Source organism: Notechis scutatus, chromosome 2, assembly GCF_049901735.1.
Source record: "Notechis scutatus isolate UNSWTSFEM ecotype Mainland chromosome 2, rNotScu1.2, whole genome shotgun sequence".
Lineage (NCBI taxonomy): Eukaryota > Metazoa > Chordata > Lepidosauria > Squamata > Elapidae > Notechis > Notechis scutatus.
This window is the reverse complement of record NC_142010.1, coordinates 47,894,500-47,917,786: the sequence shown is the minus strand read 5'-3', so window position 1 is coordinate 47,917,786 and position 23,287 is coordinate 47,894,500. Positions and strand designations below refer to the sequence as shown.

The 23,287-nt window shown below is 40.7% G+C and overlaps 2 protein-coding genes across 3 annotated transcripts in view; one reads left to right on the top strand and one right to left on the bottom strand.

Moving 5' to 3' along the window:
* The window catches only part of CFAP100 (cilia and flagella associated protein 100), a 24,912-nt gene extending 19,775 nt beyond the window's left edge, over positions 1–5,137 (top strand). For both annotated transcript variants that reach the window (XM_087954673.1, XM_087954674.1), the window contains 4 exons: positions 751–886; positions 1,508–1,710; positions 2,513–2,606; positions 3,195–5,137. In XM_087954673.1, the coding sequence (XP_087810799.1) occupies positions 751–886; positions 1,508–1,710; positions 2,513–2,606; positions 3,195–3,308 (547 nt within the window). In that variant the 3' untranslated portion in view covers positions 3,309–5,137. The remainder of the gene's footprint in view (positions 1–750; positions 887–1,507; positions 1,711–2,512; positions 2,607–3,194) is intronic.
* On the bottom strand, positions 3,692–23,287 carry ZXDC (ZXD family zinc finger C). The gene is made up of 10 exons (XM_026678232.2): positions 21,108–23,287; positions 18,822–18,974; positions 18,485–18,563; positions 18,050–18,180; positions 17,100–17,270; positions 12,664–13,349; positions 11,453–11,537; positions 8,339–8,493; positions 6,506–6,607; positions 3,692–6,180 (listed from the first exon to the last, which is right to left on the bottom strand). Exons 1-10 carry the CDS (start codon positions 22,282–22,284, stop codon positions 6,094–6,096), a joined length of 2,826 nt encoding a protein of 941 aa, XP_026534017.1. The 5' UTR covers positions 22,285–23,287; the 3' UTR covers positions 3,692–6,093.

Sequence of the window (23,287 nt, the reverse complement as noted above, 5' to 3'; positions counted from 1 at the left end):
TCATCCGGCACGTTGCCGGTCAAAATGGGAGGTTCGCAGGAGCGGATCCACCCTCCAATGCTCCGTTTGGGCCTCCGGAGGCATCACCCAGCACGTTGCAGGTCAAAATGGAGCTCCAGAGCTCCATTTTGGCCTGCAACGTGCCAGATGAGGCCTGTGCAGGGATAAACAGAACTGCAGAGGGGTTCACATGGCTGAGAGGCTGGAAAGGACACAGCTTGGTAGATTCACACAGTAAGTGACCTGGCATGGCAGGTTGGGTGGGAGGGAAAGCAATGAGATATTTCAGTGGGTCGGCCTTGGGTGGTCTTAGGCAGGTGGCCTGTTTCATCAGTAGGCCCCCCCCATCGCCTTCCCCACCCTGAAATATCTCATGTGCACTTAACGACCCTCACATTCGATTAGCAAATGAGTGGGCAAAAGGAGGAAGTGATCTTGTTCAAAGTACGAGATTCACTCCCATGAATCTTTGGCTTATGAATGGAATGGGCAGGCTCCATTACATTTATAATTTGAGGACTACCTGTATAGAGGGGCTGGGAAAATTCAGGATCTGGGAGTTGAAAAAAGATGATCTTGCCAGTGGAAAGCTTCTCACTTACAGCTCCAAAGAAAATGCTTGAAAATCTGTTTGAACCGAGTAAGAACTGAGCAGATATTGAATTAGCTCATCTTTCCAAGTAATTGCATGGTATAAAATTACTCATGTCAAACTCGTTCAAAAAATGACTTCATTCTTTTCTGGATTAGGGATCGTGAAATAGAACAACTGAAAATGCTTGCTGTCACTCTGCAAGCCAACATCGTTAAAGAGGAGGAGACAGCAGCAGACCTGGAACTTAAAGCACGCGTCTTTTCTTTTGGGGAGTACAAAGCCGATGTTCAGGTATGTATAAACATCAAGCCAATTGATAAAGCTTGAACCTGAAGATCATAAGGTACATGTAGTGCCACTGAATGGTGCAAACGGGAAATGGCTACTTTTCCTCCAAGGGGAAAGATCGTAAGACCATGCTCCACAGTCCACAAGATAACTTGGATTCTCTATTCTGATGTCAGAAACAGTGCTGTGATCTTGTACAGGGTAAACGGATAGTGGAAATCTCCATTTCACGCTATTTCCCTGACATTCTTTACCCAGATCCCAAGAAAAATTAAAAAAAAAAACACGGTGGAGATTTAGGTGGCATGCTGTTGAAGTCACCACCTCGTTGAAGAAAACTGAGATCAGATGTGAGCTCATCTAAGCATTTGCGTGTGCATGTATATACAATGCTTCATGATGCTTTACCTTCTGTAGTTCTCCACATCTGGAGATTCAAATTCTTTCTGTATGTTTTTGGTTCTCTCCTGCTATCAAGACCCCATGTCACAGCTGGGTTTCTTAAAAGGCACTTCAGATGGGAGCACTTTTGAATTATTAATATAATTCAAAAAGCTGATGTTAAGAGTCCCAATATCTAGATTTCTGAGGCCTGAAAGTTCACTATTGGTATTTAATTTTCAGGACAAAATGTTGGTGAGCTTGCATCGAAAGGTATTGGAAGTCTATCGCCGCTGCATTGGAGAGAATGAGGCAAACCTGGGAACCTTGCAGATGCTTACTGTTATAGAACACCAGTTAGATGACTTACTAGAATGCCTTGAGAGAGTCCCTCCAGGAAAGATAGAACAAGCTGAGAAAGCCAAAGAGAAAGAGCGAAGAATGAGGTAAGATAAAAACCCTATTCAAAGAGATGACTCCAATATGCCTTCAACAGAACGATTACATTCCTCCTCCACCTCCTCCTTCTGTGCATCTTCTAGTTAATCTTATTGATGCTGATATTTGTTGCCATCAAAGCTACTTTGTATGCATGGTAAGAGCATGGTAAGAGCATCAAAGAGCCATGGTGGCGCAGGTGTTCACTCCAGGTGTTCGATTCTGAACGGCTCAAGGTTGATTCATCCTTCCACCCTACTGAGGTCAGTAAAATGACGTCCCAGATGTTTGGGGGCAATATACTAAGAGTGCTTTAAAGCACTGTGATGCGGTGTATAAGTCCAAGTGCTATTGTTAATGCTATCAAATGAACTGGAATAGTATGACATGGATGAATCTTGTTCTCTGACATTACAGGCATAGAAATATCTGGCCTTACAAGCATCATCTGGGTTTGCTTACTGAATCATACAGGTTTAATAAGGATGCAGGAAACTGAGTTTGAACTTCAGAACCTTTCAATAAAGGTTCTGAAAAGCTCTGTTTTGCAGAGTACATGCTATGGATAGTTTATCAATATACGATACCAATCCCAGAACCAGCTAAGATAATGAATCAGATAGCATTTAAGCACTTTGGAGCCAGTTCTTTTATCCCTGAAGAGGCTTTCAACATAGCATTATGTGAAGAGCAAAGTTCTTAGTGGATCCAACGCTGTCTATGACACAAACCAGTAGAATTCTCCCAAGACAATTTTGGGCTTATGTGACTTGCAATTGTAACTTTTAACCTGCCCTTTTATTTGGCCAGGATGAGAGAAGAAAAGATCAGGCAGCAGAGACAATTGCAGGAAGAGAGGCTGCAGCGGGCCCTGGCAAGAGCACAAGCTGATGTTAAGAAGAAGGTATGTTTATCTCCTGAGCATCTGCTGTTGCATCCTTTTGTGATTTCAGTAGTTCGGACCGTTTTATCAATTCTCCCATCCAAAGCCTTTTGTAACTCCAGTTCAGAACTGTCTGTACATGAGATACCAATAGAAGAGAATATTTGTACTTCCAAGGTTGAAATGAGGGGTCCTTGGGGCTCTCTGAGCTTGCTTGTTTTCTTGCAGACGTTTCATTACCCAAACTAGATCAAATCACCTAAATCAGGTATTTGAATGAAGGGGTTGAATGAAGCAACTGCAATTATTTTTATTGTGTCAGGAGTTATCTTCTGTCAGGAAGGACAGGTAAAAGCACTTAGAATTAACTACTGAATACTCCTTGCTGGAAAAAGCAATGTTTCTATTATACTCATATTGCATGAAATAATGACAGAAGAGAAGAAGCAGTTAGAAACTTATTTGTGGAAGAAATAAAACTGCTCAGAAGAAAAGGCGGTCAGGAGAAGATGGCCCTGATGTACGCTTAGTGTAAAATGAATTTATTTGCATTATTTCAGTATAAAATGGGTAGAGTTGTTCTTAAGTGTCCCTCTGATCATATTTTAGACTGGCAGAAGATTAATTTTTCGTTCTGAGCCTCCCGCTTTCAAGGAGAAAGAAGATGAGGATCAGGGGCTGATCGATAAAGAAAAAGAAGAGCTGCTCTATTACTTTACTTAGCCGTCGAAAGTTGCAAGACATTATGAAGCATACAGCAAATGACAAACTAACAAGAGAATATTCCAACAATACTCTGTAAATTTGGGGAGAAAGCTAGTCTATCCTAAGTATAGTGATATACAGTAGATCAAAATATGGATGACATCTTTTCATAGTTGTAAAATCATTTTTGGGGGTCAGTAAATTAACTTAGTGATAGAAAACATCTACCAGTGATCAAAGATCACAGACTAACCTAAAGTCTTGCAGCTAGGAAAATAGATAGAGCAGTGACAAGTACAAATTTCTTTTTAAAAAATTCAATCTTCAAGATCAGATTCATTTTTTTTTGTAATTAAGCAGGTTGTATGGATATAACAAAAATAAAGTTGAAATGAAGAAACTGAACATTAATTAATTTTATTAGTCTTTTTAACTCAGTGATTATAAATATCCATTGCCAGCAATGGACTTTGCCAGAATAAATCTAATGCTTGCTCTCAAGCAATTAGGAATTTACAATGAGTTAAAACTGAGTATATAAACTTCATAAAAGAACACATTTGTCTGTCCACAGAAGCAATTACTTATTCTTCAATAAGCAAGACTCTGTAAAGCAGAAGCACCACAACAAATGGATACAATTCACATTCTTACCAAGTTAGGGATCCTCTTTGGGTTAAAAAGAACAGTGGTCTGCCTTATACATGCTTTGACAAAAATGTAGGTCACACCTACTGTGGAAACCACAAAATGTTTTTTTGACTCAAAGAAAAGGTATGAGGAATGAACAGGCTTCTTATGGTCCACCTATTTAATCTAAATCTACCTGTGTCTTTATGACAGACAGATGTGCTTGCAATCCAGTTTATAGAGGATCACTATCACAGTAAGTGTGTGAACTATTCCACTGAGTTTTTGAGGTGAGAATTGTTTAGGGCAAAATGCCCCCAATTTCTCTTTAAAACTGAACCTTGGTGATGTTTAAAAATAAGCAATTTCTTCACTTTTTCACTGAGAGGTTTTATATCAGAAATAAAAACAATTTCTTTTGATAATGTGAATGAATACTAATAGGTCACGCTAGTCAGGTAAACATTTTACAAGTCAATGAAAAATACCCACTTAAGATTTTTTTTTCTACAAAACATCCACAAATGAAATTCTGAATTAATGTAATCTGTATAAAATGCTTCTAAACTACATTCTTCTGAAAATGAAGTTCAAAAGGCACAGGCTTCAATTAGTATATTTCTATTTATGGGTAAACCTTCTTAATTTGGAATAACCTATTATGAATAATCCAAGATAGAAATTATCCATGGTTTAATAAACACAGTAGAAAATACTATTTCCAAAGCCATTCCAGACCTAATATCCTCCTGGTCTATAGAGTGAAGGAACACCCCAGGCCCAAGAACCTTCCTTCAGATTTCAACAGCTCCAAGGAAACATATTTCCTAAGGCTCCTGACTTCCAAAGCATAGATGCCCACATGATGCACAGTAATATTTTAAGGTCCACAGAAGGCTGTTTATCAGTCTTGCTCTGCTAGAGATGTTGCAGCGGTAATAGGGCAAGGCTGGTTTTATTTAAGCATGAGTTCCAAGAATTTAGAATGTGATGGAAGAAGGGTTGATTTAGAGAAATTTGTTGCTCACTCCTTATATATTCAAAACAATTAACCTTTAATTTTTTCCTAACTGTAAATAAATTAGCAAAATTCCAAAGTTTTCCTTTGTAGGAACACTTGTATAAAAAACAATGCTCACACAACTTTTTAACTAAGTTGTACATATGTATAATTTTAATGCCATGTGGCATATCATGAATAAAATGTTTTAAGTTCCAGACTTAAAATTCTTTTGTAAAACAATGACATCTTACTTCTCTGCTTAGCTGAAATCTTAGTATTTTTTCTTAAAAGTCTGCACGAATTAATTCTAAAATACAGGTGTTTTAAAAACATATATATTTTAAAATGTTATTTTTAATTTTGGTCAAGTTGTTACTTTTATATGCTACTGATACTAGCTGGAAGCTCTTTCTTCAGCCAGATAGTTTGTAACTAAATAATAAGCAGACCATCATGTCATCATTAATTTGGGAGTAAATTCTACTGGAATCAGCAAAACCTATTTTTGACCAAAAAGCCATGATAGGTATATGTAATAAAGGTGGCTTTGTACAAATTGTCAATACTGTTTAACATTACTGTAAACATAACCAAAGTGATAAGAAATAACATATGTTAGGCAGCTTTCTCAAGTTCAGTGTAAAATGCTAAATTAGAGATAGCAAGAGCAAGAAATCATATTGCTCTACTAATTCAACCTTTACTATCCCTGAGTATGATACTATTTTAATGCTCTTATCTCTTTAAAATGTCAGTTTGCAGAAATAAATTGGTCTTCCTGCTTATTCCTTCATTTTTAACCCAAAATTTAATTAGGGATTCATTTCAAGAATAAAAGTGCTAAGCTTAATTGTTATCTACTATTTTGAGAATTATTATTCTTAATTCTTAAAATCACTGTGGGCTATTACCATTGCACTCTAATGCAGGAATCTAATTCCGCCATATGCACCTTTTCCTGACTCTAAGATAGAACATACCAAGATTTCCAATTGCCTTATCAAATAAAATGGACTGAACAAAATTTTTGTTGCATGATAACCATCAAGCATCCCAGCACTGGTGACCAAGCTTCCATTGTTCACTTTTTCCTTTAAAAGCAGGAACAGACTCTTATTTCTCAGGATGCTTCTGTGTCTGGATGTTCTAATGCTTCTATCTCAAACACAATCACTCAAGGTCTTGTAGATTAATGGTGCTTCCTGTAAACTGGGAATTATCAGAACTGGCATCTTCTTCAGCAGAATTGTGTGGCTCCTGTTTAAGGCAAGATTTCAAAGAAAGGTTCAGAATTTCACCATTTGCAATTGATTAACTTCACTCGCTAGATTACACAAACACTGCGGTCTTCAAAATCTATTAACTTTTTTTTTATAGGAATAAACTACTCATATTTTTCAACAGGTAAAACTCTCACTAAAAATCCTGCAACATGTTTCTATTATTAACCTACCAAATTTAGAAGACCCAAACCAAACATAGAAGGAACCTTATTGTAAACTTAAAGTAGTGTTTAATTTTATGATAATGAAAACAGCCAAAGCGGCATTTTATCCAATTTTGAAACTGAAAGGTTTTGTACCTGAAGAATATGAACAGGTAAATCTACTGTCAACTGAGAGTGTGAAGAGGAAGATTGAGAACTGAGCTGGAAGGGTAGATCTCCTTCTCCTGGAGAATCATCCTAGCACCAAAGGAATCAAAATTAGTTTCTAACTACAAACTGTATTCTCCCATCCCAACCACCAACTGGTCATTCTTTACAAACATGTGGATGTGCTTAAAAGCAGTTAACATATATTTATATACTTAACAAAACACTTTAATAATGTCAATTAGGAGCCCCACACACTTTCACCTCGGCAACCCAAGTTATATCATTGTCTAACACTGACTTAATAAACACATATTTATTAATACCTTCTATTACAATCAACTTCTTTCAGAAGGCATACATTGTCAGTGTTAAATATTTTGCTAAAGGAAGACCATTCCATTTTTGTTTGCAGAATAAGCATATAGCCAACTTGATTTTAGTGTTGTCCATTTGGTGATACCCATCCATGGTGCCATATCTGAGATTGCCAGAAGAAAAAAGAAACTGGAGAACCAGTTTGGCGTAACTGTGATGATTAAAGTGATGGCCTACAAACCAGAGTTCTAGACCTGCCTTAGGCATGAATACCAGCTGGGTAACTTTGGGCAAGTTACTCTCTCACAGTTTTACTCTCTCTTTGTTGTGAGCAAAATAAGAGCTGTTCCAAGTAATGCTGCCTCTATAGCATTTTTTTCTATTGCAAGTAGTGCTCAATTGAGACCAGTAACTTTGTATCACTAAGTGACACGGTTATTAAGCAAAACATCACATGACTGTGACTTGTGATTTTGCTATTGGCTTCTCCATTGATTTCACTTCTCAAAAGCTGGTCGTGAAGCAACCTGAACGTATGACCGGGAGGGGTGCTGGCCGTAAGTGCAAGGACCTGTCATAAAGTTACTTTTTCAGTACTTTTGTAACTTCGGACATCACTAAACAGAGCAGTTGTTAAGCAAGGACAACCCGTATTCCAAATGTTATCTTAATTTCAACTTTAGCATTCTAGGTAGTTCCTATATCTATATGACATTATTTGGTGGCATGTTAGTAAGGCGCTACAACTGATTGGCTTGGCTTGATTTTGAATGTATGTCATTCTACTGTTTGGGAACTTTATGAGCCCTTTGACATCCATCTATTCAGCAATGCTGGTGCTCAATTTCATCTATGATTTTTCTTCTCTGAAGTAGAAAATCTGATTCTTCTCTGATGCAAAGCGACTCATTCTATCTCAATATTTAAGTTTGCCGGTTCCTATAATGTAAACACTGAATCTCAATACTTCTAATCTGACATGAAGTATGTCCCAGTTCATGGTTCTGACATTCCATGTACCAGGAGTACATTTATTACTGCAGCAGTGTACCAGGGAAATTTTTAGTAGCACATCTCTTTTTTTCAGATTGAGAAATCCTATAGCCACTTAGTGGAGGAGCACAAAATTGCACCTGAATTTATTTTTCCCCTTTATCAACTGCCAAAATTTATCTTTTTGCACTTCTATGTTATTTATTGCCAGCATCCTTCAAAGAAATAATAATTGCAAATATTTATTTCTGAAGCAAAAGGATGGTAAAAATTATTTGGTTAAAAAATCAAGATGGAAATTTTAGACATGTGATTTAAGAAAAAAGCATTGTTAACTTAAACTTTGCAATTATTTCCTAAGCAGAACTTGGGTTTACTACACCAAATCATAACATACTTGCTCTATCTAGCTATCTCCACCAACATATTGTATCACATATCCCAGTTACATGTTCCTGAAAAAAAAAAAAAAAAAGATTATTTTCCGTGAGTTAAATTGCCAATTGTTACCTGAAGCAATTGAATTTGAACAAACTGTGTGCCAACCGAAGGATCTCTTACTGTTAGATTTCCATTAGGCAAAATACTGTTGCATAACCGATTTCCGTGACTAAAACAATTAACTTTATCATTTTTGCTTTTTCTTATAGCAGAATCAGTTGAGCCTGAAATAAAAAGGTGGCATTTGTAAATATAAAGCTGCATTCTGAAGTAAATTTTATCATATGTCTGGAAATAGTTCTCCTAAACAACTTTGAATGCAAGGTCTTACAGGTCTGAAGGTCTGAATGCAGATTATTTAAGCACTGTTGTTAAGCATATTAATAGTTGAGAGAAAGGGCAATTTCCACACCTATTCATTCTATGGTTACTTTCATCTTCTAAAAATTTATTCCTAAGAATTGGGAAGTCTTCAGGATAGGAGGAAAGATTATATATACTCTTATATATTCACTTGACTTGGAAAGGAAGAATTATAAAAATTTACCTAATATAAAAATGTAAACAGTGCTGTTTCTGTCCTGTATCAAGGCCTGAAATCTGACTAAAAAGGGTCCAGATAATCAATTTCAACCAACATCCTCTGGAATTGAAACTTTACCATCTTCTAAACCAAAGATTGGATGAAAATTGTCCACAACGGTGGTCCCCAGTAGTGGCTTCTAGTGGACAGGGTACATTAGTGCCTCTTTAAAAGCTATATCCCCTCCCATCAAGGATGAATTCATCATTGATTGAGCCGCCCACGTGGGCAGCTAGGAGGGACATGGATCCTAGCTCACAGATGATGGTATTTACAGTCCAAAGGAAGGATCCTGCCCACTTCCTCAGGTCCAATAGAATAAAACTGCCCCAGATAATGGGTTAAGCCTATTCCATAGGACTTGAACCATACTTGGCATTCACCTGATCCAGATCCAGCCAATTTTATGTATCAGTTGCACATGAAGTTCCTCTGCATGGCTCTGATTGTCAGAGCTGCCCCAGTCTGATCCCTTAGAGAAGTAAAACTCTCAACTCCATTTGAAGTGAAAAGGCACTTTTACTAAGAGGTGCTTGATTGCAGAAGAGTCAAGGGGAATCTAAAATTCCCATGCACAAATGGAGAACTAAAAGCCCTGATTTCCCCTAGCCTCCCCACAGGGATAGGCGAGGCATAGCCAATCCAGCACTGCCATCATGTTTTGAGGTGCTTAGGCTGGTGAAATTCCACACACAGTGCAAACAGCCTTGAAGAGCCAATATGCCCTGCACTAACCGGATTCCAAACTGCTCTGTTCTTCCTCAACTATCAATCCCCACTACTTCCCACAATAAAGGTATACAGCTTTATTGCCTATCTGTTCCCCCTTCCTTCCCCAACTGATGACAGAATGCCAACAAGACACCAAGCCTAAGCTCCTTTTCAGCTCCCTCAAGTCCACAGGGAGCAACAGGCCAAGAGAGTTCGAATGGGCACCATCCTGTCCAAGGCTCTGGCTACCTCCCTACTGAAGTAGCTGCCAGAGCATCCATAGGATTATGCAGGTCATCAAGTATTATCCCCAGCTCCCTTGTAATTGCCATAAAGAAGACTGGAAGTGCTCTTTAACTTTCTTTTTCCTTTGCTCATCTGTACTGTTTCTATCATTTTTTCTACTTTATATACTTTTTCTCGTTTTTTTTAAAAAATTATGTAAAAACTCTTGATAAAATTATACACACACACACACATATAGAGAGAGAGAATATGAGTTGTTCTGAGCAAGAATTTTAAATACTGTAGCCTACAGCAACCCAAATAATCCCTCAATACCGTAGCCTACTCCCAACCCAAATAATCCCTCTGTAAATAGTAGTTCAATATGTATTTCAGCAAGCAGTTTGTTTGCGTGGATGTGTTCAATTGTGTTTTTCAGAGGTCTGGTGAGTAAGGTGCCTATAGGTAATGGTGTGCTTGACTGTTTCAACTTCAAGGATCTAGAATATATTTATATTCTGCAGACGAAATGCATCTCACAAAACTAAAAAATGTCCTGTACAGTCAAGATAATTATTCCAATAGGAGCTTCAAAATTGGAGTAGCTGTGAGCCATCTGAAGGCTTGCCATTTTTTAATGCAATGTGCTCTACAAGGGGCTGCCCTTGAAGAGCATCTGGAAGCTCCAGTTGGTGCAAAATGCAGCGGCCCACATGGTTTTGTGCAGACCCCAGTGTGCACATGTATCACCTCTCCTGTGGGAGCTGCACTGCTTGCTGATTTGCTTCCGAGTGCAATTCAAGGTGCTGGTTGTCACCTTTAAAGCCCTTCATGGCTTGGGATCAGGTTATCTGAGGGACCGTCTCTTGCCGGTTACATCTACCTGACCCACCAGAGCAGGGAGGCAAGGAACGTTGTGGGTCTCATCCCCGGGGAAGATACACCTGGTGGGGCCCAGAAGGGCCTTCTCCATGGCAGCTCCCTTTCTGGAACATCATTCCCCCAGATATTAGAATGGCCCCCACTCTAACACTCTTCCAGAAGGCGCTGAAGAGCTTGGTTCTGCCAGCGGGCCTGGGGAACACAGAATGGGATGGAGCTCATTAAATGGCTCGTGTGATGTGTTATCGCTGGGGCAGGGGTTATTGTATATTATTATATTAATTTATTATATGATTCTCTCTTTTATTAGTTTTATTGTTTTTTATATGAGGTTTTTATATTCTTGTAAGCTGCCTTGAGTAGCCATGTGCGAATAAGCAGCAATATAAATTTCCTAAAATAAATAAATAAATATAGATTTGGATCATATTGCAAATTTTAAGTTGTAATTGCCACTCTATTTAACCGGGGGGTGTTGGTGTTGAATCCTAGCAACAGCCTGGATAAGTTCCTGCCGTTTTCTTGGCAAGATCTTTTTGAAGTGGTTTGCCCTTGCCTCCTTTTAGGGCTGAGAAAGAGTGACTGGCACAAGGTCACCCAGCTGGCTTTGTGCTAAGGCAGAACTAGAACTCATGGTCTCCTGGTTTTTAGTCTGATGCCTTCACCACTATACCAAACTGACTCTCTATTCAACTTAGTATCATTGCTAAATTTACAATCCTATCTTTAGATCCAGTTTGGTGTATACACACAATATACTGTACTAAATAATTAATACTCACCTATGTCACTCCCATTTCCCTTTTGTTTTCTTTTTTTGGCAAGCTGAATAGCTCGATAATCTGTTCTTGCAGACCCACCACTCTCCTGACGAGATAAAAGGGTTTGTTCACATCACTAAATCCAGGTTAGATACGCAGCTTTTCATTATGAATTCCATTTTCCCCCTAACAACATGTATTAATCCCTAACAGCTTCCTTGTTTATATTGAATTCTGTGTAGCATCCTTCTGGTTAAGTCCATAGGAAAGGAGTCCCTGTTTATTTTACTCTGCTAGATGTTTCTGGCTACAAGGGTGGTGTTCATCTTCGTTTCAAGGCCGTTGATTCAGTACTATCCGAAAATGTTTCTGCAGTCATGTGGCCAGCATGATGTCACGGAGCACTGTTTCCTCCCCATCAAAGTGGTAACTATTTATCTACTTGCATTTGCATGCTTTTGAACTACTAGGTGGGCAGGAGCTAGGCAAAGATGGGCACTTGTCCTGTTGCACGATGCTCAGGTTTCAAACTCTGGTTGTTGGCTTTTCAGCCAACAAGCCCAGCATATTAACCACTGAATCACTGCAATGCCTCACTTATGGTTAAGTCCATAGACAAAAGAAATTTCCCTTACTTTTATAAAACACCAACATTTGCTGATATAAAACCCCACACAACAGATTATTTTTCAGAGGGGTCTGCAGAAAAAAAGAGACATTCTATGCGCATGCTATCTTTGCATGCAGTACTGTATATATGTCAGTATATATTTTAATAAGATAAGTCATGCAATCAAAGGCATATTTCAATAGTATGAGGGAGAAAACAACGTCTAAACAAGGGCAAAACTTTCAGAAACGTCTTTTTCTGTAAGTGTGGAATATGGTATACTTTTTCATCACTCAATCCCAAAGCGCTACCTAGTTTTAAATATTTACAATTATTTACAACGAGAAGGAAGTAACAAATAAAATTAAGCTTTGATCCTAAGCTTCTGCTATGAAAAAGACTACCCTCTTGCACTCAATATGATGCACAACATGTAACAGCACTGATTCCCTTTCACAGGCAGAAATAATTTATGCCACTTACATTATACAAAATATATGGTGACTTCACTCAGGGCAGACACTCCATAAACTTTTTTGATCTGGCAGAGTGCGACTCACAATGACAATATCCTCAAAACCAAGATACTAATAAAAACTAGTTATTTAGAGTTATTGCATACCGGAATAGAGCTGCCAGTCACCGTGCTTAGATCAGTTTCTTTTTGTGCACTGTAACTTCCGGAAGGATTGGAGAACACATACTGAGTGACCACTTTGCTGCCTTCTTGTTGCTCCACAACATCCAGGCTAGGAAGCAAAGTTTGCTCTGCTTTATTTGGAGCTAATAATTCAGCTGTATTGTTTCCACCAAGACTGCTGGAAGGGGATAAAGTGGCTGTGTCTACTGACAAGTTATTGCTAGAAGTCAAACCATGCAAGTCTTGACTGGAACTTCTCGCTGACAAAGAGGCTAAGGAGCCTAAGGCTTCTGCATTCACCGTCTGTACTTCATCCAAATTTAAAGTGCTTTGCTGTAAAACGGTGGTGGTGGTTCCCAATAAAAGAGAGCTATCCAGGCTGTGGGGAATGTCACTACTAGCCACCAAAATCAGTGGGTCAACTGTCTGAGCAAGGGAATTGCTATTGACAGACATACTGCCTCCAAGCGTAGAGCCTACCGAAGCAACATCTATAGTAAGAATTCCAGAGTTTATTACAGCCATATCAGCTGAAATTCCAGAGGAGTTCCCAGATACACTAGAAAAAAGGGAAACCAGATCTACATTGTTGAGGTCACTTTGTCCTGAATTGGCAAGTTCATTGCTAGGAGTGAGGGAACCAATGGTTTCCATCTGATTTAATAGATCTGAAACAAAACAAAACATGTTTATAAGATTACCTAGTTAGTGTAATAGGTACCCTACAGATCTTGCCTCCTTCCTCTCGCTCCAATTTGGCTACATATCCTCATTCCAAGAATCTATATCTTGCTTTTTCCGATCAAAGCAGCCAACTCATGAAATTTAGAAGAAAACAGTACAGGTAGTCCTCAATTTATGACCACAATTGAGCCCAACATTTATGTTGTTAAGTGAGAAATTTGTTAAGTGAATCACTGCAGTTCTTAAACTAGTAACACAGTTATTAAGTGAATCTGATTTCCCCAATGACATTGCTAGTCAGAAGGTTGCAAAAGGGGATCGCATGACTCCAGGACACTGCAACCATCATAAATGTGAGTCAGTTGTCAAGAATCCAAATGTAAATCATGTGACTATGAGGATGCTGCAACAGTGTGAAAAATGGTCATAAGTCACTTTTTTCTGTGTCGAGGACTACATGTAGTGCCAGAACTCAATATGCCATGGTAATGTAATTTTGTTAGGATTTCAGATAATCTCTACTTCCTGCTAGCACATATTCAGACCTCAATAATATGATATGCATCCCTAGCAAAATGGATGGTGCTAAAAGTGATTTTCACACAGCTAGCAGTAAGTGCCAGCAGTATTTACAGAAGGTGTGAAGGAAGGCATTGTTGTGTTAGCACTAACTTTAAGTATGAGTGTTATGGTATCTCAGTACATAAAAAGGGCAGATCTTTGCAGCATTATGGCACAAGTCCCACCTCTCCTGTATGCTTATTTTGCTATTATGTAGGAAAGGCAGAACTTAGGGCAAAATGCAACAGTGCTTCTGTCATTCTCAGCTTGCTAATCTTTGTTGAACCAAACAGAAAAGCAAGTCACACAGAATACTAGAATTTTGACATGGATATTTAGAAGACATTTTCAATAATAAAGAAGATATGTGTACTAGTATCAACTGAGAAAACCTTTGAGCAATACCCAAAACAAATGATTGTTTCACTGCCCACACTTAAGTGACCCATTTATTTTGCATTCAATTTTTGTTTCTCCTAATATATCCACTTCTTGCTGCCATTGAACAAAGTGACATAATCACCTTTGTCCAAATATGCTTTTTTAAGAGGCAACTGGATTTTCTTGTTTTTCTTTGACATTTCGCTTCTCATCAAAGAAGCTCTTCAGCTCTGACTGGATGATGGGGGATGGAAGGATATATATTCCTTGCAGATAGCTGGTCCATCTGCAAGGAATATACACTGCTCAAAAAAATAAAGGGAACACTTAAACAACACAATGTAACTCCGAGTCAATCACACTACTGTGAAATAAAACTGTCCACTTAGGTAGCAACACTGATTGACAATCAATTTCACATGCTGTTGTGCAAATGGAATAGACAACAGGTGGAAAGCATAGGCAGTTAGCAAGACATCCCCAATAAAGGAGTGGTTCTGCAGGTGGTGACCACAGACCACTTCTCAGTTCTTATGCTTTCTGGAAGATGGTTTGGTCACTTTTGAATGCTGGCGGTGCTTTCATTCTAGTGGTAGCATGAGACGGAGTCTACAACCCACACAAGTGGCTCAGGTAATGCAGCTCATCCAGGATGGCACATCAATGCGAGCTGTGGCAAGAAGGTTTGCTTTGTCTGTCAGTGTAGTGTCCAGAGCATGGAGGCGCTATCAGGAGACAGGCCAGTACATCAGGAGATGTGGAGGAGGCCGTAGGAGGGCAACAACCCAGCATCACGACTGCTACCTCCACCTTTGTGCAAGGAAGGACAGGAAGAGCACTGCCAGAGCCCTGCAAAATGACCTCCAGTGGGCCACAAATGTGGCTGCTCAAACGGTCAGAAACAGACTCCATGAGGGTGGTTTGAGGGTCCGACGTCCACAGGTGGGGGTTGTCCTTACAGCCCAACACCGTGCAGGATGTTTGGCATTTGCCAGAAAACACCAAGATTGGCAAATTCGCCACTGGCGCCCTGTGCTCTTCACAGATGAAAGCAGGTTCACACTGAGCACATGTGACAGACGTGACAGGGTCTGGAGATGCCATGGAGAATGTTCTGCTGCCTGCAACATCCTCCAGCATGACCGGTTTGGCAGTGGGTCAGTAATAGTGTGGGGTGGCATTTCTTTAGGGGGCCGCACAGCCCTCCATGTGCTCGCCAGAGGTAGCCTGACAGCCATTTGGTACCGAGATGAGATCCTCAGACCCCTTGTGAGACCATATGCTGGTGCGGTTGGCCCTGGGCTCCTCCTAATTCAAGACAATGCTAGACCTCATGTGGCTGGAGTGTGTCAGCAGTTCCTGCAAGACGAAGGGATTTATGGTATGGACTGGCCCGCCCGTTCCCCAAACCTGAATCCAATTGAGCACATCTGGGACATCATGTCTCGCTCCATCCACCAACACCATTTTGCACCACAGACTGTCTAGGAGTTGGGGGATGCTTTAGTCCAGGTGTGGGAGGAGATCCCTCAGGAGACCATCCGCCACTTCATCAGGAGCATGCCCAGGCATTGTAGGGAGGTCATACAGGCACGTGGAGGCCACACACACTACTGAGCTTCATTTTGACTTGTTTTCAGGACATTACATCAAAGTTGGATCAGCCTGTAGTGTTTTTTTCCACTTTAATTTTGAGTGTAACTCCAAAAACAGACCTCCATGGGTTGCTAAATTTGATAATTTTTGTGTGATTTTGTTGTCAGCACATTCAACTATGTAATGAACAAAGTATTTAATAAGAATATTTCATTCATTCAGATCTAGGATGTCTTATTTTTGTGTTCCCTTTATTTTTTTGAGCAGTGTATATATATAAATCCTTCCATTCTCCACCATCCAGTCAGAGCTGAAGAAGCTTTTTGGATGAGAAGCGAAATATCTTCAAAGAAAAACAAGAAAATGCAGTTGCCTATTGAAAAAGCATCTTTGGGGCAACCATGACCTGGATGACTGAGAATCTTCATAGACATAATCATCTTTGCCTCTTTTGATAGGCATTCATTATTTGAAAGAGATTGCTTAAAACCCAACACTCATATTCCTATCTTTCATAAACATTTTATCAACATTCTTTTACTTGCTGTTATTCTTGCCATCTGTGTAAAGCCTGCCAATCATTCACTCATTTTCTTTGTTAAATATAACTACTTTGGCCTTTGATACATTAATTTTCAGAGCCACAATCCTGGTTATCATAAAATTGCCACTTACTACTGTCTACCTATGAAAATACATACATAATATTTTAGCAAACAATACCTCCTGTAATTACAATATTTTCTTTATTCATTTATCTTTAAATAATCAAGGAGGATCATTCACTCATCCTTGGGTAACTCACTCAATTCTGAACAATCTAATAAGTATTCTAGTTTTCATTACTTATTACATTTAGCAAATAATCAACATTATGTTGATATAAAATGTCTTATACCTCAAAATCATTTTATTATATGCTTTCTGTAAAAATCAATAGTAAATGTTTTTAATGTTTATACATATATAGTTTAGTTTAGTTTATTTTATTGTCATTGCACCTCGCACAACGAAATCAAACTCCATCTTCAGTGCTAGATATAAAGTATCTACGAAATATCAAAACAGTTATATGGACCCAAATAATTAGCGTCAGTGAAATGAAGACATTTTTTGCAAGATCTTTTGATAAAACATATTCTATACATTATTCAAATCTCCAGATAACTCAAGTCTTCTAATATAGCAGATCATACCTGCATTAAAGTTGTGTTGCTTGACCATATGTGTTTTCATACTATGCTTTGAATTGAATAACTTGCTACAGCTGGATACTGGGCAACGCATCTTCAATGAGTCCACATCCTGAAGGTGTTTTTTGGAGTGAATATATAGACTACTGCGTGCTGAGAACTTTGCACAACAACCTGAAATATACAACAACTGGATCACATGAATATAATATATACTTATCGATTTAAACCGTATTATAAAAGTTTCCTATGAGATTGCAGTCAGCACAATTTCTCACAATTCCTTATTTCTAGGCCTCACTGTTTTGATTCCCCAGATTTTTCTCTTTCAATTTTTAATGATTTATAGATTAAGCCTCAAATAAGTGACAAAGCTAAGACACTGCTAAGCAGTCTGAATTGGTTGTAAGCATTGTATTCAGTGTATCACACTCCTAAAGAAGAGCAAGAAAGACATAGCTAAGCAAAGAGCTATAGACTGACAGCAAAAATTACCTTTGAAAGGTGATCTTACAAATTTTAGAACAAAAGCTATGTGATACCAGCTTCAAAAGCTTGTGAGAACCCTGCGTGCAATTCAGAGCCAGATTAACTAAAACAACTGCACTATTCAACTATGGTTGCATTTATCAAGGCAGTGGAAGCTTTAAATATAATACAGAATTTAAATCTTCATTCTGCCCCCCACTCTAATTTTATTTTATTTTTTTACTGGAGGATGTCTATAATCCCTAAAAATGAAAAAGAAGTCTTGAAATTAAATAATTTTTGAAAGACCAGCATGCCTTTGGAAGAAAGATTTACTTAGCTCCTTCTTCGCAATTATGTTGAACTTTGAAAGTATTTTCTTTCCTGTCATGGGATTCAGTAGCAATCCTTTTGTCTACATAATGTCCAGTTTGGTCTTGTATGCATATCATCAATCTACGCAGAAACAGAATCAATCGTAATACCTTCCACGGGGCATTCAAATGGTTTTGTACCAAGATGAGTTATACTATGGCCTTTCAAATGTTCTGCTCTGGTAAAAGATTTTCCACAACCTTCTACAGAGCATGTGAATCTCCTGTCATCTTCATGTTTCCTAGGAGAGTAATTAAATTGACGTTAACATCAACCACTTCATACACAGAACTGAGAAAATCATACATTAATAGATTGAAGTCTGATAAGTTTGTAAAGCCTATTAATAGACTTAACTCCAAAATGTTTAGCTAAGCAGACTGCTTAATTTAAAACGAAGTCTATTTATATTAAGAGCATTTATTCAAGTTCATTTTCCATTACTGAACTTATAACTCCATAAACTTAAACTGCAGATTCTTTAAAGATTTGTATACAATATGTGTATGGCAATGATTTTCAGATCAATCATTTAGAACATTTACCTTTTATGTCTTAATAGCTTAGACATACTGGTAAAGGACCAGCCACAGCCTTCAAAGTCACAAATGAAAGGTCTTTCTCCTGGGGGAAAAAATGGGATAAAAAAATTGTGAATACAAAAACTAACACATTTGTTTTCAAAAAATCCTAATCTTATTAGCATTTATATTCATTAACTTCTTTACATTGATGATTTTACCAATCAAATTCTTTACAAGATATAATTAAATCCTTGCCTATAAATAGATGATCAGTTTTTCAAGGATAGCATCCATCCAATCAACGTAATTGTTCTTTAAGCCAACCAAATGCAAACTTTAACAGTACCCTAGTTCACACCTGTGTGACTTCTCATGTGGATTTTCAGCCGGCAAGCTTTGTCATATTGCTTGTTACAGCCTGGGAAGGAGCAGGAAAACAATTCTTGTTCCCTGAAGTGGACTCGATTATGAGAAAATAATGCACTCACTGTTATGAAGGTCCTCTCACAACCTGAAGAAAAAAGTAACAGTTAACCATGTTCCCCAGGATAGCAGAAACAAACAAAACAAGCGGCTTCAATAGCTCAAAACAATATGTTACAAATAAATAAAACCACAATTTTCAAAAACAGATTATTGCCAGGCACCATATGCTGCTAAAAGCCAATAAAGGAATGTTTTCATGTTCAATTTCTACATCTTCCAGCTAAATGTTTTTGAAAATAGAATACCAGCAGATGTATTCTGCTCAATGCACCTAAGTTATAACATAAGAATCTATCATCTGACTTCCATTCTACCATAATATGGCCACCAAGGTATCTAGAAATTATAAAAGCTGAGATCCAGCATTTGCAGAGGACTACAATGGGAAAGGATGCTTTCCCATTAGATGTTCCTTTTGATAACCTATATAATATTAAACTAAACTTGCAACAAAAATTCCAAAGAATAATAAATTCACATATCATCTTAAAATCAGTGTACCACAATGGGAGATATATTACATTGAGATTAAGGAGATCTGAGTTCAAATAAGAAAAAATATGGTAAGTATGTAGAGAGGTAATATATTTCTGAATATTCCCACTTACAATCAGAACAGGCATACCACATTTCACAAAATTGCCTTTTCCCCTAAATGGTACTCTTATTATGAATTCAGCTATGGTAGTCCACAAAGCTTTTTAAAAACTTTCTGTAATAAATCATGTAATTAATTTAAACAGAGTATATTTTATTTAAAATTGTACTGAATGAAAAGGGATTATTTTCCATGTGAACATATATAGGATTGCAAATCTGTCAGCCACTCCAGAAATTCAGAAAGATATTAGTTCATACCAAAGGTCACAGAAAGATTCATGGGTATTTTTTCTGATAACATGTTCAACATATAAACATACAAAAAACACACAAAATAATAATACAATGGAGATGTTAATACTGGGAATTAGTTTAAGGTTGAAGCTATTATCATATAATAATACTTCGATGTGAGTTTGTGAATTGCAGGATTTTTTTTTTTTTACTTTGTACGAGTAGACCTCAGCATATGTCCTTTTTTTCAGTGACCATTCAAATTTATAGTGACTTATGACTAATTCTCAAAGCTCCAGCCACTGCAGTGTTCCCGCAGTTATGAGATCACAATCCAGATGTTCTGGTGCTTGGCTTGCGATTATGACATTGCAGCAAGCTTTATTATGTGATCAACATTTATGACCTTTCAATATGGAAGCTGGCAAGGAAGATTGCAAATTGCCCTAGAGCAGGGGTGTCAAACTGGGCCAGATGTGTCACGCACAGGCCACATTCACCCCAGCTCTGCAAATGGGGAAAACATTGTTAAATCTCACTTGACAACAACATGACATGGCGAGTTTGCCACCAGTGCCCTAGAGAGTTGCTCCAACTGCCTTTTCTCCTTGAGGAGCCAGCTATGGAATCCAAGAACCCTGGGACACTCTGCAGCACCTCACCCACACTTTAGTGCATGCCTGCCCACAGCACCCTGCCCTCTGGCCTCTGCCACCCCTTCTATGCCTCCAATGGCTCTCCCATAGCCCCTGCCAATTTAGCATGACATCTATGCACCCTCTCTACACTCCTGAGTTGGGGTTCCCATCTCTTCCTATTAAGCACTTGCAGGTCCTTGAGTTACAATTGCAACCAGAACTGCTGGTCGCTAAGCAATGCAATCACATGACATCTTTTAGCAATGTTCCCAACTGCAGTCTTAACCCAAAGACTTCCTGCAGTCAACTATGGATTAAAAGTTAAATAATTTTATGCTTCTAACACTTTCAGGGATTTGTTTTTTTCACCTTTCTCTCTTTATTTTCAATTCTTTAAAAAACTCTAAATAATAAAATGTTAAATGTGTGCATTGATTGTATTGTCGCCTTGAAATCTGCATAGAAATAATACAACGATCTTGATTTGCTATTTTACAATGAAGTATCGTATCAAGGAGTATTTCTGTTTCCGACATTAACACGTTTTGCAAAACTGAAAATCCGTAAGTAACTACACTACACACCCTCGACTTAAAATAGCCCTCCTTTTTCCCCCCAGTTCGTGTCAGAAACGCTACACGCGAGCAGTTCGCCCAAACCAACCAGGTCCGGGTCGACCAGATTACCTGGATACTCGCAGCGGTAAGGCCGGTCTGGCTCCAGGTGGCTCCGCCGCTGATGCGCCCCGAGCCGGGCGGCGCTGGGAAAGCGCTGTCCGCAAGCCTCGCACTTGAGCCTCGCCTCTTCCTCGTGAGCCCTGCCGTGAGCCCGAAGGTTGTAGATGGTGGTGAAGCGCTTCGTGCAGCCCGGTGCGGAGCAGGCGAAGGGCCGCAGCTTGTCGTGGGAATGCAGGTGGCGCCGCAGCTTGTAGGCCGTGGCGAAAGCCCAGGAGCAGCCGGGAACCGGGCAGCTGAAGGGACGCGCCGCCCGGCCGGCGCCTGCCGAGGGAGCCGCAGCTGCTGCGGCCTCTCCGCCCTCCTGCCCAGCGCCGGTTGGGTTCCCGCCCCGCGCCGACAGTTGATGCAGCCGCAGAAGCTGCTTGCGAGAAAAGGTCTCGGAGTCCGGCCGAGGATATGACGCCGGAGCCTTCGAAGAGGCAGCCGGGGGCTGGACGTCGTCGCTCGGCTGAGCCGGAGCAGGCGGAGGAGCTGCCGGCCCGCCGAAGCTAAGCGTCCCATTTTCGAAGCGCACCAGCAGGCTCTGGTTGTTGATGGTCAGCGTGCCCGAAAAGGAGGAATTCCCCTGGCCGCATCCGCCGCCGCCGCCGCCGCCGCCCTCCTCTTGCGGCCCGCCGCCCTCGGAGAGCGGCGCCGAGGCCTGCCCTTCTCCGCCCGCCTTGCCCTCCCGCGGCCGCTGCGCCGGCGGGGAATCCTGAGAGGAGCCACGCGAGGGGCTCCCGGAGGCTCCGCCCCGCACCAAGTTAAGCACCAGCAGCAAAGCGTCGCTTTCCGGCGGCTGCCCGGGGCCTCCGGCTGGCGGGGACGAGGCGGCGGAGGCGGGCGTGGAGCCCGAGCTAGCAGGTCCCGGCGGAGGAGGCGGCGGCAGCGGCAACTGCTGAGGCGGCGGCGGCGGCGGCAACTGCTGAGGCTCCGGCAGCTTCCCTTCGAGGAGCAGCAGCACCGGGAAAGTCACGTCCAGGCCCCAGGCCCCCGCTGCCGCCGCCCCCGCAGAGTCACGAGGCTGAGGAGGTCGGCAAACAGGCCCTGAGGGGGGAGCCGCGGCGGCCGCACCGGCGCCATGTTGTTGGGTGGCGGGCTCGGGCTGGGCCGCCTCCGCGGCGGCAGGCAGCCCCTGCGTTTCCATCTTGGGGGTCCCTGTAGCAGCGGCTGAAACCGGAGCCCGCGGGGCGGAGCCGGCCGAGAGAGCGGAGAAACCCGGAGCGCGGAGCACAGGAGTGGAGTCGATCCTGCGCGGCCGAGTGTAAAACCAGGAAGTGGTGTAGTCGGGGAGGAGATCCTGAAAGATTCAAAGCATAACTGAAACGGAAGGGGGGAAATGCCCCTTTGCATGGGGTTTTATGCTCCTTGGTAAATGGTGATCTCGTCATCATTTATTACCATATAGATAGATTAGCAGAGTTAAAAGAGGCCTTGTAGGTCATCTAGTCCAGGGGTCGCCAACCTTTTGGACTTCAGGGACCACCAAACTCAATTTTAAATCCCATGGACCAAAGACCCTGGAGAAATAAATAAAAAAGTCTGCAGGGCAATTCCTACCGATCGATCATTTTTTATTTGGGATCCCAGGATACCGACCCCAGCTCCGTTCTATGGGAGGGGGGGGGGAGAGAGAGAGACTTTTGGCTTCATGCAAGGAAAGCAGCAGAAGTCTTTCTTTCTCTCCCCCAAGCTCTGCCAGAAATGAATCTTTGTGAGACTTGTTGCACCAGCACAGCCTTTTGGAGCAGGATGCCTTGCAGGGTCCCAAAGACTTATTTCTGGCGGAGTTTGTGGGACAGAAAGATTTTTGCTGCTTTCCTTGCGTGCAGCCAAAAGCAGAAGAAGAAAGAAGCACCCCGGTGGCCAGGCCTGTGGAGCAAGTGGGACAACTTCTCCCCCTCCACCCTTTCCCCCCTCCCCTCACTATCTTGTGTTGTTCACAATGCAAGTGACGCAAGCCTTGTGTTTCCGCAGACCATGTGGGCGGCGCAGCCTTGTGTTCCCGCGTAGCCTGGATTAATTGCTTTGGGGGGTGCTTTGGGGGTAACATTTCTCTACGGACCACCAGTGGTCCCCAGCCCACGGGTTGGCGACCACTGATCTAGTCCAACCCACTGCCAAGCAGGAGATCATAACCATTAAGATAT